The sequence below is a fragment of the Haemorhous mexicanus genome, chromosome 5, assembly GCF_027477595.1.
Source record: "Haemorhous mexicanus isolate bHaeMex1 chromosome 5, bHaeMex1.pri, whole genome shotgun sequence".
Lineage (NCBI taxonomy): Eukaryota > Metazoa > Chordata > Aves > Passeriformes > Fringillidae > Haemorhous > Haemorhous mexicanus.
This window is the reverse complement of record NC_082345.1, coordinates 7,228,287-7,242,307: the sequence shown is the minus strand read 5'-3', so window position 1 is coordinate 7,242,307 and position 14,021 is coordinate 7,228,287. Positions and strand designations below refer to the sequence as shown.

The window sequence follows — 14,021 nt, the reverse complement described above, 5'->3', positions numbered from 1 at the left end:
AACTTCAATTCCACTTCTTAGAGACAAACAGGAGCATCTCTGTGTCTGAACCCAAGACATTGCTCTGGCTGCCCTGAGTGATTCAAGACCCTAGCAGGGGGCTCAGACACCTTGGCATGGAGTCAAAAACACCTGTGCCTTGGATTTTGGTCCGTGGAAACAATCACCAACTTTGTGTGAAGATCTACAAGCCACAAGAGCTTGAGTAGAATGATAGTTAATTTGTCACAGGGGGAAAAAGTAGAATCTTGGGGATTTAGAATGGGGGTTCAAGAGGCAAGAAGCAGGAATCTGGGCATGTTCTGTCCTCCTTCTTCTTCTTGGCCTCTGTCTTCTGCTGTGATGGTGGCACTGTTTGATTGGTTTAGAGTAGAGACAGACTGTCTAACATAGGTGATAGGTATTGGAAAATTATTGTAAATAAAGCACACGTAGTTTTCAGTATAAAAAGTTAACACCACCCCAAGGGCAGTCACTGTGCCACAAGCTGACCTGCTGGACAGATCTCAGCAGGTCAGAGAAGGAATGTAATAAATAAGAGAAAATAAAAAAACCTTGAAAACCAGAGCTGAGGAATCTCAACTTCTTCGGTGACAGGGCTGGGAAAAAAAGACTCTTTAATACCTTTCAATCACACAAAACCCGAGATCTCTGATGTCTCACCTTGAAGTACTCAGCCTCACAGGTGGAATTTTCGGCAGTGTGAGAGTCACACTCCTCACGCGCGTTGGCAAATTCGACCCCGTCGGAGCAGGACTGCTTCTCCAGCTGGCTGCGGCAGCACTGCACCTGGGTCATGCTGCAGCAGCAGGGAAGAGAGGGGAGAACAGTGTCACAGATGGGTCAGGAACACATGAGGCAACACTTGACAATTAGTACTCCTACTAGCTGTGTGAAAAGGAAAGGGGTTTCTGTGGGTGCGCTGTTACAACACAAAGATATTCTCTGGGAGGAGGCAGATTGTCTGTGTGACATGGTTAATGCAGTTTCATTGCTGATCTACCTTGCAGTCTGTCCTAGCAACGTTTTTAAACTTCAACCACACCTGCCTCAGGGCTCAAGGAATTCAGGGCTGCATTCTGGCATGTTTTGTGACAGCTGGTGGCTGAGGAGACTGATGGAAGGGAGAAGTTATTGTATTTGCGGGGTACCCCGTGGCAGGAAGGAATGATGGATCTGACTCCATGCTCTCAGAAGGCTAATTTATTATTTTATGATACTATATTATATTAAAGAATACTAAACTAAACTACACTAAAGAATACAGAAAGGATACAGAGGGCTAAAAAGATAATAATGAAAACTCATGACTCTCTCCAGAGTCCTGACACAGCTTGGCACTGATTGGCCATGAGTGAAAACAATTCACACTAGAAACCAATGCAAGTAAACAATCTCCAAACACATTCCAAAGGAACAAAACACAGGAGAAGCAAATCAGATAATTATTGTTTTCCTTTTTCCCTGAGGCTTCTCAGCTTCCCAGGAGAAAAATCCTGGGCAAAGGGATTTTTCAGAAAATATGAATGTGACAAGAAGTCAGGCCCTGGATCTTGTGAAAGCTGCAATCCCACAATCCCAGTCTACCCTGGAACCTGCTGCCCCAAACCAGCAGGTATGGCATGTGGAAGGAAGATCAGAGCATTGTTCTGTGGGACACCTGGAGATAATGGAGAGAAATGAAGATACCAAGGGAAGTCACAGGAGAAACAGCAGAGTGTATTGCAAGCAAGAGGAAAAGAAAGACAAGGGAAAGAAAAGTATTACAGGGCAGGGCGATGTGGAGAGGAGACAGGATAAAACTGAGCAGGGAAATTAGTTTTGTTACACTGCTCATTAAATCATTCTATTTTATCTCAATGTCAAAAAAAAAAAAACCCTGGAAACTTGTTCCTGCAGGGGAAAAAATCTGCATGAGGAGGCTTTAAACCCCTCCAGTCTGGTTGCTGCTGACACATGAATACAAAGCCCAGGGAAGACCTTTCTCCTCTCCCCACTCTGCTTTTATGTATAAATCTGCTTTGCCGGGTAGTTTTGTGGATAAAGCTCTTTCACCAGTACTTTCTGTTACAGACACTGGGAAACAGAGAAAAAACACCCTGTACTCCTGAAAATCCTCTATTCCACTGTTGGAAATGTGGATAATATCAGGAAGAGGAGTGGGTTGGTGGAACTATTTAACACCAGGCTTCTCCCACCATCACCAGAGATAAATGGTTTACCATGCCTCCCCTCTGGAGGAGCTTTCCTGCTCTCCAGGAGCTTGGAATGACCTTTCAGCTCCCAGGTGGTGTCAGGGACTCCCTCAGCTCCAAAGCCAGGCAAAAGCAGGGGACACGTGGGTACTAAGCTCACATTATGGATCTCTGTGCACGTGGGTGAGGCCAGCTTGTCCAGATACATTCCTGAAGGATGTATTTATTCCTATTTATGAGATGGTACATGGATCACTTACAACCCAAACCACTCTAGAATTATACAATTCCATCATTAGTAATGGTCTGACTGTGCAGTTCCCACTTGGACAAAAACAGCCATGATATTTCAATGCATAGGAACTAAAAGCCAGGATAAATTCATGAACAAATAATTCAAAAATGGACTCTAAAATCATAGCAAGAAGTTAAGCCCAGGACAGTAACTTTATTTGGCAGGATATTTGAAGTTTTTGATATCTGATTTAGTTCCAGTTTGGAAGAATATGTAGCTTTTTTGTTGCTGAAACTCCCTCTGAAGCAGAATTTCCATTCCCTGCCCAGCTCTGGGGTGGTCTGACTTTCAGGGCTTTGGAAGCCTCTGAAAACTGAACTCCAAGCCCAAGAGTGTGGGAGCTGAGACTTTCCAGCCTCTTTACCCCTTCAGATTCTCTTGAGGAGCTAGATATGTCAGCCACAGACAAGCAAACAAATAAACAAACAACAGCAGTCTTTCAGTAGATCTGTTTGATTCCTGGTGTGGCTTTGTTTTTTTCAAACATGAGCCAACTCTTTGAAATCTCTGAAAAACAGGCAATTTCAACCAAAACAAGAAGGTTTTGTTAAAATGTTTCCCACAGCTGTATTCATAAATCATGTGGTCCACCCCAACTGTAATAAGGAATTAAACATCAATTGGATACTAGATTAAAATACCATTTGTTCATTCTGAGAACAACAACAATAAAATCACACTTCATTGCCCAAATCCTACAGCCCAGTTGCACTGGTAGCAAGTATTGCTGGAGACTCCAAACACCAGTGTGGCAGAAACAGAGGCAGAAGTCCTTGAAAGATGGCAGAGAAAAATGCTGCAAACACCTGCACAGTGCTGGTCTTCCCTTTCCCTCTGCACACCAGCCCAGGTGCTGCTGTTTGCCAGGGATCACCAAAGCAGCCAGGCAGGCTCCAGGGAGTCTGGGATGAGCAGGGTCTCTCCCTGTCTTCTCTAAGTCACAGGTGTCTCCCTGGATGACAGCCTCAGCTAAAACCTGCTCCCTTTCTGCTCCCCAGCAAGGTGAAGGAGCCAACAGGACCTTTAGATTTGTCTCTTGGTGTTACACCTTCAGGTGTAGCATTAACAATAATGGACCATTAAAACATTGGTCTCTAAAAACAGAGACAGTAAAGTAGTACCTTTCTATGAGTCTGGGGTGTTTTTTTCGTTTGTTTATTTTTTTAATTAGAAGTAATACTTTAAAAAGCCAAAAGCTGGTTTTTCTTTATCTGCCTTATTCTGACTTTCAGTTAAAAAGAGAGCAGTAGAATTTTTCTGAAAATAAACAGGTATTCAAAATATGGCAGATATTATATAACACTAAATATTGAATCTTTAGGAGCATGAGGCCTCATAAGTGATATTCATTTAGGATATTCCAGGTAAAATCATGCATTTCTGAAGGATGGGTTTTATTCATGGCTCACTAGTGAACAAAAATCATGAAGACATTTTAAAAAATCCTTATTCATTGTTTCAGATGTTGATCTAAAATTTATTTCATTACTACATAATTTGATTATAAATCAAGTTAAGAAATCATGTTCTATATTTTCACTTTTACTTTCTGTTAAAACTTAACCAATGTGGCTGATTTTCATGGAGGTAATTTCCAAATTAAAATCTACACACCCACTTACATCCACAATATTTTCACATTTATTATTCTCCTCTCTAGAGGATGCACTCCTAAACCAGCATAAATTTCATAATCATCTATTTTTAATTTCTCTTCTTTTCATAAAAGCATTAAAATTTAACTTTTTTTTTCTGAAAACAATGTTTTGTCAATCTACTTTCATTGCCCTCTGTCTCTCTCATTCTACTTCCTTCAAACCATGTCAGTGCTATTCATGTGTACAGTGGAAGCTCTTGGACAAAATATCAAAATTAAAAAGAATGATTTTGCAGAAACAAGTTAGGTCTTCCAGCCTTGGATTCTTCAGTGTGCATTCTTGCAACACTAGTAAATAATGCTATTCCTGGTGTAATTCCAGAAAGGCTACACATTGTTAAAGGCATGCAAATACCATATGGAGACAGACTGTTTCTGGCATGGGAATGAAGTTCATTTGCTAAGAGCTCTGTGCAGGGGAAACTCTTCACTTAGAAAGGAAGAAGACTTATTGGACAGGTTGAGTTCCAAAATTATCTGGCAGCTCTTTCCAGTTCCTTGATTTTAACCACACCACAAGAAAATGAATGAATGGGAAAAGACCCACTGTGATGACAGCCAGAGATATTACTCATTAAAATTCTACACTTGTATTAACTGAGTCACAGAGAGAAACACTGACATTGTCCAGAGAGATAATGCAGTGAGATAAAATCACGTGTGGGGCAAGAAACCACAGTGAGAGACTGCAGACCTTGGGCCCAGAGCCTTGTTTCAGCTCAAAGCTGGAGTAAGAGCAACCAGAGAACCTTTGGAACTTGGGAACTTCACACAGGGTCTGGCTCACCTTGTGCAGGACAAAGAAGTGAGTATGTCTGTAGTGTGAACCACACCCCACTCACAAAGTGACACTGACACAGCCTGCTCCCTCAGGAGCCACAGGGATTTTGGGAGGAGAGCACGACAAATGTGCTGGAACCCAGAGCTGTCACCGTGTGACACAGCAGATATGAAAAGGACAGGGCTGGAAAACAACTCTTTCTGTGGAAGACATTTTCCCCTTGGGGGTGGTGAGATAGTGGCACAGAGAAGCTGTGGCTGCCCCACCCCTGAAGTGCCCAAGGCCAGGCTGGAAAAGAGAAGGCTCTGGGGTGACACAACTGCCCCTTGCAGTACCTGAAGGGAGCCTTTAGAAGAAAGATGGAGAGAGACTGTTTACAAGGGCCTGGAGGGACAGGACAAAGGGGCATGGCTTCAAACTGACAGAAAGTAGGTTTAGACTGGGTATTAGGGAGAAATTCTCTGCTGTGAGGTTGGTGAGCCCTGGCACAGGGTGCCCAGAGAAGTTTTGGCTGCCCCAGCCCTGGCAGTGCCCAAGGCCAGGTTGGACAGGGCTGGGAGCAACCTGGGATAGTGGAAGGTGCCCTTGCCCCTGGCAGGGGATGGAACTGGATGGGCTCTAAGGTCCCTTCCAACCCAAACCATTCCATGGCTCTAGGATTACTATGGATGTATTTTAAATGGTTGGGAAATGGCCAAGGGGATGCAATTCTAACTCAGTGAAGCAGTTGGTTCCTCCCACAGGAGACTCTAGCAGTGCCTTCCTTTGAGGGAGGGACTGAATCTGAAGCACCACTGTTACTGCAATTCTAAACAGATGATTCAAAACAAGCAGGGAAATTCTTGTAAAGCATACTGGGGAAAGCACTCACACCCAGTCTTTGCACACTAACTGCAGAAAATCCCTTTTATTTCAGGAACTTGATCAAGCCTGCTCGGTTCAGAATGTGTTTTCCCCTTGCATTCACCTGCTAACCTTGCAAACTGAGCCTGAAACATGCAGGGCAAACAACTCCCCCTGGCATCAAGGGATATGGCTTTCCAGCCCCCCACTTTTCTAGAGCACTCAAGACAGATGTTCAACCCTGCACTGCACTGGAGGGTCAGGGGATCCCAGCTGGGTTTAAACAACCACAGAAGGCTGACATGTGCCCCCAGCAGCTCCCACTTCATGCAGGACTCTGAGAAGGAACCAAGTCCTTTTGCAAATCTGTGACCAATAATGCATCTTGTTTCTCCCTAGTCTCACCTGCCTAGACCTCAGCAAGGGCAACGACCCAGCTCTGTTCCCATCTTTGTGCAGCAGGAATAAATGCAGAATATCAGTGTCAATACCCTCAAGTGCCTGCAAAAGGAATCATTCTCCCTCAGTGCTCATTCTGGCTCCAGGTACACCACAATTAGGAGCAGAATTTGGGCCTGACATTTGTGTCTGAAATGGCATCCTAAAGTGATTTTTCTGTACCTCTCACTGATATGCCAGTTTGCAATTATAACTGGAGTAAAATATTATTGATGTTACAGAAGTGCTCCAAGGTGCCAATTTTACTTAGTCATTTTTGGAGTGAAGCCAAGCTTCCTGGGGAGCATGCAGTCATGAATAAATGCAACCAATCTGAGTTTATTAACTTAAGGTTTTGTCAAGAAGTACTCATACCTCTCACAGAATATGTACCTTTTATTTTATTATATAATTTTCTTAACTACATCTCAATTATGCACAAAATCTAGATGAATCATTAGTGAGTTTTTTCTCCAGTTCATATGAAGTCCTAGTGAGTCTCTAAAATTAAAATATTTTGAAGAATAAATTATTTGCAGCAGAATCTCAACTCACATTAATCAAATGATTATTAAATCATCAAGATACTCACTCCCAGATTGTTCAATAAACTTGGTTTCCTGTTTTTCCTGCCTCAGTCTTGTCTGTAATTCTTATAACTCCTCAAGTATTTCCTAAATTGGCATTTATTTCCTATCTGTCAACTCTTCTGTGTAAGAGGCTGCTTTTGATGCCAGTATAAATGCAAAAGTGGGAAAACACAGAAAGACTTCCCTGGAAGACACATTCTTTCTGTAATAAAGATCAACTCAACCCTTCTGTAATTACCTAAGGCTAAACCAAACTGCAGTCCATTTAAGTAGGGGGAGAGCAAAGCAAAGTGTTAAAAATACAAATTTCTCTGTGAAGCTGCCTCTCAAACTACCAGCTGTTTGCCCCACTAATTAAATGTAACAAGTGCATGTAACAGCAAAAAATAATACAAACTATCATTGACATAAAAAAATACAAATGCCACAATAACATACATAAGAGATACAGCAGAATCAAAATCTAAACTAAACATTTGCTTTCATTATTTCATTTAGTAGATTACCAAACAGAAATATCCTATCAATTCTCAGCAGAATTAAGAAATCTGTATATTAACTGAGGGGTTCTATTTTCTACAGTCAAATACATTTCATAGAATCACAGAAACACAGAATGGTTTGGCTTGGAGGGGACCTCAAAGCTCATCTCATCCACCCATCCTGCCTTGGGCAGGGACACCTTCCACTATCCCAGGCTGTTCCAAGCCCTGTCCAGCCTGGCCTTGGGCACTGCCAGGGATGGGGCATCCACAGCTTCTCTGGGCACCCTGTGCCAGGGCTCACCAGCCTCACAGGGAAGAATTTCTTCCTAATATCTAATCTAAACCTGCTCTCTGTCAGTGTGAAGCCCTTGTAAACAGTCTCTCTCCATCTTCCTTGTAGGCTCCTGTCTTAAGCTGAACTAATTAGGAATCTCCTTCAATCACCCTGTGGGGGAACTTAAAGCTTAAGTCAGCTGAGGACTGCAGGACAATTACAATCCAGTGCAGCACCACAGAAGGCTGCCTCACATAAGTACTTATGATTTATCCTAGATAAAGTGCACACATGTACTTATTCAAATCAGAGATTAGTCATGTGCAGGGTGTGCTGTGCTCCTTTAAAAACATTTCCCCAGATCCACAGCCAGCTTGGTGACATCCGTGCAGCCATTCTGAGGAGTCCTGACTGCAGGCAGAGCCCAAGCCCTGTGAGCAGAGCACAGGGGGAAAACCTCTAGGTAAGAGACAGAACATGCCACATAGGTCAGGGCTGGCTGAATCTGTGCTAGACTGACACCAAAAATTAAAAGGATTGGGTGAGAAGTAGGTACTGAGGAAGAACTCCCCAAGGCTACATATGGAGCTGAAAAGCTGGGATAGAAGAGTTGGGGGCTTCATCTTGTAAGTTATAAACTGTGTTTTAATACATAACATGTAACTATGTTTGAATAGATAACATGTAACTGTGTACCTGCATTCTCTAGACTCGGATATTAATGGCAGAGAAGCACATATCCTGTTTGTGTTTGCCCATTCAACACCCTTGTCACAGCATTCTTCCACTGACAGATCTGCAGAAATGAGGAAAGAGAGAAAAACACAATATTTAATACAATCTTAAGAAATGGTATGGCATCTGCCAGTTAAAAAAACCCAACCAAACACCAGCAGGGCAGATTTTCCCTCCCTGATTACACACACAGGACAGGGCACCCATGCAAAAAGCAGCCATGGCCAAAGCAAGCACCTGTCAGCACCATGCAATAAAGCCCAGTGCTGGGGGTTTTCCTTTCTTGGAGAGGCAAAGTGCATTTTCTCCTAACATTCCACACAAAGACACAGCCTAGGGACTGATACCCAGGCAGAAACCACTTAAAGGATCTTTGGGATTGCACTCCTTTATTATCAAAAGCAGCAGCAGCAATAAGCAACCTTTTAAAATCCTGAAGAATACAGGATAAATTGAATATCTGATATGAAAAACAAATGAAACTAATTACAAGCAAATTTGCAGAACTATTTTCTCCCTGAGGTTATTATCTGTTAGTCTGTTTTCAATATTTTACTCAGAAGTGTGTCCATGCAGATGCAAAAGTACTGTAGAGAGGAACAAAAAGGTATATGGTATTTTGATCACTTAACATTTGAAAGAAAAATTAATCCTGTTACCAACTTATACCAACACTGAAACTAAGGGGAACCACCCCGAAGACCATTATTTGTGTGGAGTATATTCTTGCAAGCTTCTAATTTAATAAAACTGAATACTGTTAATGAACTGACAAGCACTACAGGTTTGCTTCATGTTCCAAGTGCAAAAGTTCACTGCACAGCAGGTGTATCAGAACTTGGAATAAAACAGGAGTCACACTCTTCTATTAATTGTTTTGTAGTCTGAACACTGAACAGCTCCTTGTGTAACAAATATGCAAACTATGTAAAAAAACCCTATCTGGTTCTCCAGAGGGACAGCTTTCAAATGATTTCTCTCTGTTTCCTAAGCTTTTTGACTGATGGCCCTGACAGGTTTTACCCACAAGTGCTGAGGGAGAGGGGTGATGACATTGCCAGGTTACACATCATGATCTTGGAGCTCAGGGTGAATGAGAGGAGTTCTGAAGGATGAAGGAGAACAAGTGCTTCCCTGACTTCAGGAAGGACAAGAGAGAAGATCTGGGGAACTACAAGCTGGTCAACCTCTTACAGAATCATGGAATCATTCAGGTTGGAAAAGACCTCTGAGATCATCCAGGAGTTCACATGTGGGCAAGGCAAAAGCAGATGAAAACACACAGAGAAGGTAACTCCCTCCAGTAATTCCGGGCTTTTTTTGCAGGGAGCAACCTCTATTCCCAACTAGTGATTATAATTCAAAGCAAAAATAAAAGAGTTAGGTGAGATTTTAGGATGCACCAGTCAGGGGGTCAGTACTCTTGAGGCAGTTACCAATTCTACAGTGCAAAGCTCTGTAGTTTTGCACAGAATTCTGGCTTTCCCTGCTTAGGAAAGATTACATCAAAATGAAAAATGTGTAAAGAAAGATTAGGAGGATGATCAGGGGAATCAAAGTCCTGCTAAATGAGGAGAAACAGGGATAAACAGACCATTTTAGGCATAAATAAGTAAAACCTGTGAAGGGACATGGTTCCTGTCAACAAAAATTGCAGTATTACAGTATTATTACAGTAAGCAACAATGAAAATTATTGGATCAAGTAAAGCAAACATGCTTTAGTAAGAAAATCATTATACTTAGAAATTGCATTTAAGTGTTGGTTTGTAAGAGTACTCTGTATTCTATGACCCAGGTCATTCTTCTAGTCTTACCCAAAATAACAGTCAAAATTCTGTCATTACTAAGTCAAGGCAATATTTCTCTTGAATCCCTCAGTGTGTCCAGAAATCATGCCAGTGACTGAAAGCTAAGTGCAATTTATAATGCTTTGGATTCAACTAGCCTAGTAAATAAAACCCTGCCTGCAATCCATGCATTTGTGTCTAAGCTCTTTGGGCATAGGGACACTGTCTGGGGCCTTCCAGCTGACAAACATCATATGCATCAAATTTCATACAAAGCATTACAAATAACCTTCTTGATTGCTGTCTGCAATCAATCTTAAGTGTGTTGAAAAAGGATACACATCTAACTGAAATGCAGAGCTGGCTGCAGGTTTTTGCAGGGCTTTGTACAAATGAGTCTTTAGCCAAGTTCCTCCCCAGAAGGACAATCCCTGGCTCTGGACCCCAGCTCTTCCCTCCAAGCCCTGGCAACACACCTCTACTCCAACCAAATAACCCAAGAATTTAAAGCAGGCCAAGCTCAGCAAGCTTGTCTGAAGGAGTGCATCCAAGCAAAGAAGGATCATGGAGAGTTTGTTGAAGGAGAACTGTGGTCCAGGCCCATTGTTTTTGGTGACATCACAATTCACATCCTCTAAAGATCCTGCCAGACATCTCCTGGGAATAGAGGGAAGTGAAAAACAAGCAGTAAAAAAAAGCACTCCACCCTCAAGGCTATTCTTCTAAAATATAACAATTAAACAGTGAAAAACATTTCTCTTGGCTTTGCAGTTTGCTTTGAAAATGGCAGTTCATGGGCAAATCCCTGCTCTTTCAAAATCTCAAAGTGTGTGTCTCACATAATAGGTGTCAACTTCTGATTGCCCTGGAAGTGATTCCATTTGGGCATTAAGAGTTGATAATAACTATTTAGAAACAGGACAGAACTACCACCTCCCAGCTGCACTTCTGTTGCTGATTCAGCTGCACACACATGTGCACATTCATGTGGCTCCCAGTTGGACATCCTCGTGCAAAAAGTTCATTCTGGGGCTATTTGTGCCTTCTTGCACCTTCTTCAGGGAACCAAGAGCACAGAAGTGCTGTGGCCTCTCTGCAGCCTCTCCTAACTATGACTTGGTACTGCAGGGTGGGCAAAGAACCAGACAGTGGGAAGCACAAGGTAGAAACTACTCTGATTATGACATCTCAAGGCATCTCACTGAAAAAATGAGGGTTTTTTTTTTTCTTGACTGTAACCACGTCTCTTACTTCAGCTGGTGAGCTCCTGGCACACCTCAGACCTGCAGTGCCAACAATGATCCAGCAGGAAGAACAGCACTGCTCCACTGAACCTGGTGCTCCTTCAGCAATTCTGCCAAGTGCACAATGCTTCAAGCAAATCAGCTAGAGAAATCTCAGGCCTTCTAAAAACAATGCTGTTATGGGAAATGCTGATGCCATCATCTGTGTTCAGATGAAAAGTGCCCTTTTGTTGTCATCTTATTGCAGGGGTTCCAGACTGTTGTCTCATTGCAAAAGTTTCACACCTTCTTGGTGTTTCCCGTGGGCAGCTCCTCAGAGCACTGACTCTTTCTTCTCCACACAGCAGCCAACTGACTCCAGTTCCCTTCCCAACCAGGCACCCCACTCTCTTATAGCACTCTTCCTCTCAGTGGTTACACCTGTAGCCTTAAAGTCAGGCCTGCTCCTAATCTTTGATATTTGGCCCAGCTGCAACTCCTTAGGGGGAAGATTACTTTCTACACATCTTTATTTTCTTATATTCTATCCCCCTACACCCTTTTATTTGGAGGGAGAAACCCTACAGGAAAGTTGTAACATGCAAGAGTACAGTGTCAGATCCATTTTGTAAAATTGAGGAATGCTGATTCAGCTTTCTGGTATCACAAGACAGAAAAATATGAGGCTAAACCAGAGCTCTGTTAATAGGGGAGCAGGCTAACTTCCTTTTCATCAGATACAGTGATTTTGCATGCTTACTGATTTTTATTGTTCAGAAAATCCCAGGCTTATTTGGGATAAAATCCAATGCAGTTTTATCACCCTTTTGCTCCTGTACAAAGGCTTGTGCAGCAGAGCATCCAAAAGAACTTGAGCTCTGTTGGTGTGGTAACAGCAAGGATGCCTGTCCTAGTGGACACCTGGAGGATGTTGGATTGTGAGAGAGATTTCAGGAGTCTTGGGAAGGAGACAGCAGAAACACAGCTGGAACTAAGTCCTCTAATTTTACAAAAGATGTCGTTAAGAAAATCTATCAGACAGGGCATGATTAAGGTAAAAAAATATTCAAACATTATGTGTGCATGATACATTCACATGCTGGTTCAGAACTATGTTTACACAGACATGATGAGTAGAAGAAAATGTTGTTTTAAGAAAAGGATTTTTTAACAGGATTGCCATAACTTGTGGGAGTTCAAAGCAAGAAATGAGGTTAATATCTGCATAACCTTAGACTTCTGTGATGCAATAGTTGCTTATTCAGCTGCTGCAGTGAATATTTTTTGCAAAAGAAAGATAAGCTGAAGAATGCAAAAAAGCATGATTCCTGGAATGAGAACACCTGAATTGTCTCTTTTGCAAATGAAAAGCAGGAGTAAAAAAAGCTGTATAAATTTCATAGCAGGAGCATTCCAGCTACATCAAAAAGAGAGATTTTTTTTTTTTAGGTAACAATCTACAACAGCAGCTATTGTCCACTGTTGCCTCTATTGGAAAGGCCCACATACATTCCAGGATTGGATGGCTGTTCATTACTGATCTGTGGAACAGTTATCAGCCTGATGGTGAAACCAAACCACAGTGACACCTGAGCCTAGGTGGGCTCACCAGGCCAGTGCCAGTCAGGGTTGCCTGTTCTTCAGGGCAGGCAATGATGTGACCCTCAAACTCCTGGATTTCACAGCCCACATAACCAGCTGTAGCTGGGTATAGATTTGGAAGTGAGTCCACGTCAAGGGGTCAAAATCACACCTTCTTATTAAGATGCTCATAACCCTTTAAGCACATGAATTTATTAGGTTTGCAAAATGTGGTGCAGATCTTGCCTTTCACTCAATTTACTCTGTAAGAGGCTCAGCACTGTGGAATGTGAGAAAACAAAACATGGTCATCACTTCTCAGCACTTGAGGATACAGGCAACAGACAGACTCTGTGAGAGCTCAGCACTGATCCAACATGTTTCAGCAACAATATGTCATGCAGAATTTTTGGAACTTGTGATTACAACAGGCACACACTGGTTTAGGTTCCAGTAAGAAAACCACTTTCAACAGTCACTGTGTGCCTTTCTGATAAAACCTCTCTTGTCCTGTCCAGAAAACTCTCTCACTAGTGATGCTCATTCATCTAACTGCCAGCTGGGAAAAAACTCCAAATCTACTTACAGAATTTGATCCTCAGACTGACAGACTGGCCAGCCATAATACTCAAAAATCACATTCTTTGTCTTCCAATCTCCATTTCCATCTGCATTCTCACACAAGTACAGCAAGTGCATATCCCTTTAACCAAGGCTCCCCTTTGCTCAACACTCAGGGCAAAAAAAGTCTGCTTGGCCTGGTCTGCTACACCAAATTAATTCCTCCTGAGCAGTGACACTGAGCTGTTTTCAGGTGGACAAACTCAGCTGCTTCTGTAGCAGGGACAACAGTGCTGGCAGCTGGGATGTGTACTCTTGATTTTTTCCTTTTCTTACAACAAACTGGAAATGCTGCCTTTGGCAATGCAAACACACTCTGGCTGGCCTCTAAAGGTGCTGAATAGACCTGGAGATATGTTTAGACAAGAGGGAAGCCAGCTGACTTCAAAAGTCCAACTGGTAATAGACTAACATGACAAACACAGCTTTGCTCATCTTTGTATTTGTGTAAACCTAGGGATTGGGCACACAGAGCAGGGGAAAGGGTGAAGGAGACCTAAAACCAAGAAAGGGA

The 14,021-nt window shown here is 42.5% G+C and overlaps 1 protein-coding gene across 3 annotated transcripts in view; it reads right to left on the bottom strand.

Annotated features, from left to right (window-relative positions):
- FBLN1 (fibulin 1) overlaps positions 1–14,021 on the bottom strand; it is a 79,016-nt gene that overhangs the window by 56,948 nt on the left and 8,047 nt on the right. For all 3 annotated transcript variants that reach the window (XM_059845743.1, XM_059845741.1, XM_059845742.1), the window contains exons 2-3: positions 8,255–8,354; positions 664–799 (exon numbers count right to left, since the gene is read on the bottom strand). In XM_059845743.1, coding sequence (XP_059701726.1) covers positions 664–799; positions 8,255–8,354 — 236 coding nt within the window. The remainder of the gene's footprint in view (positions 1–663; positions 800–8,254; positions 8,355–14,021) is intronic.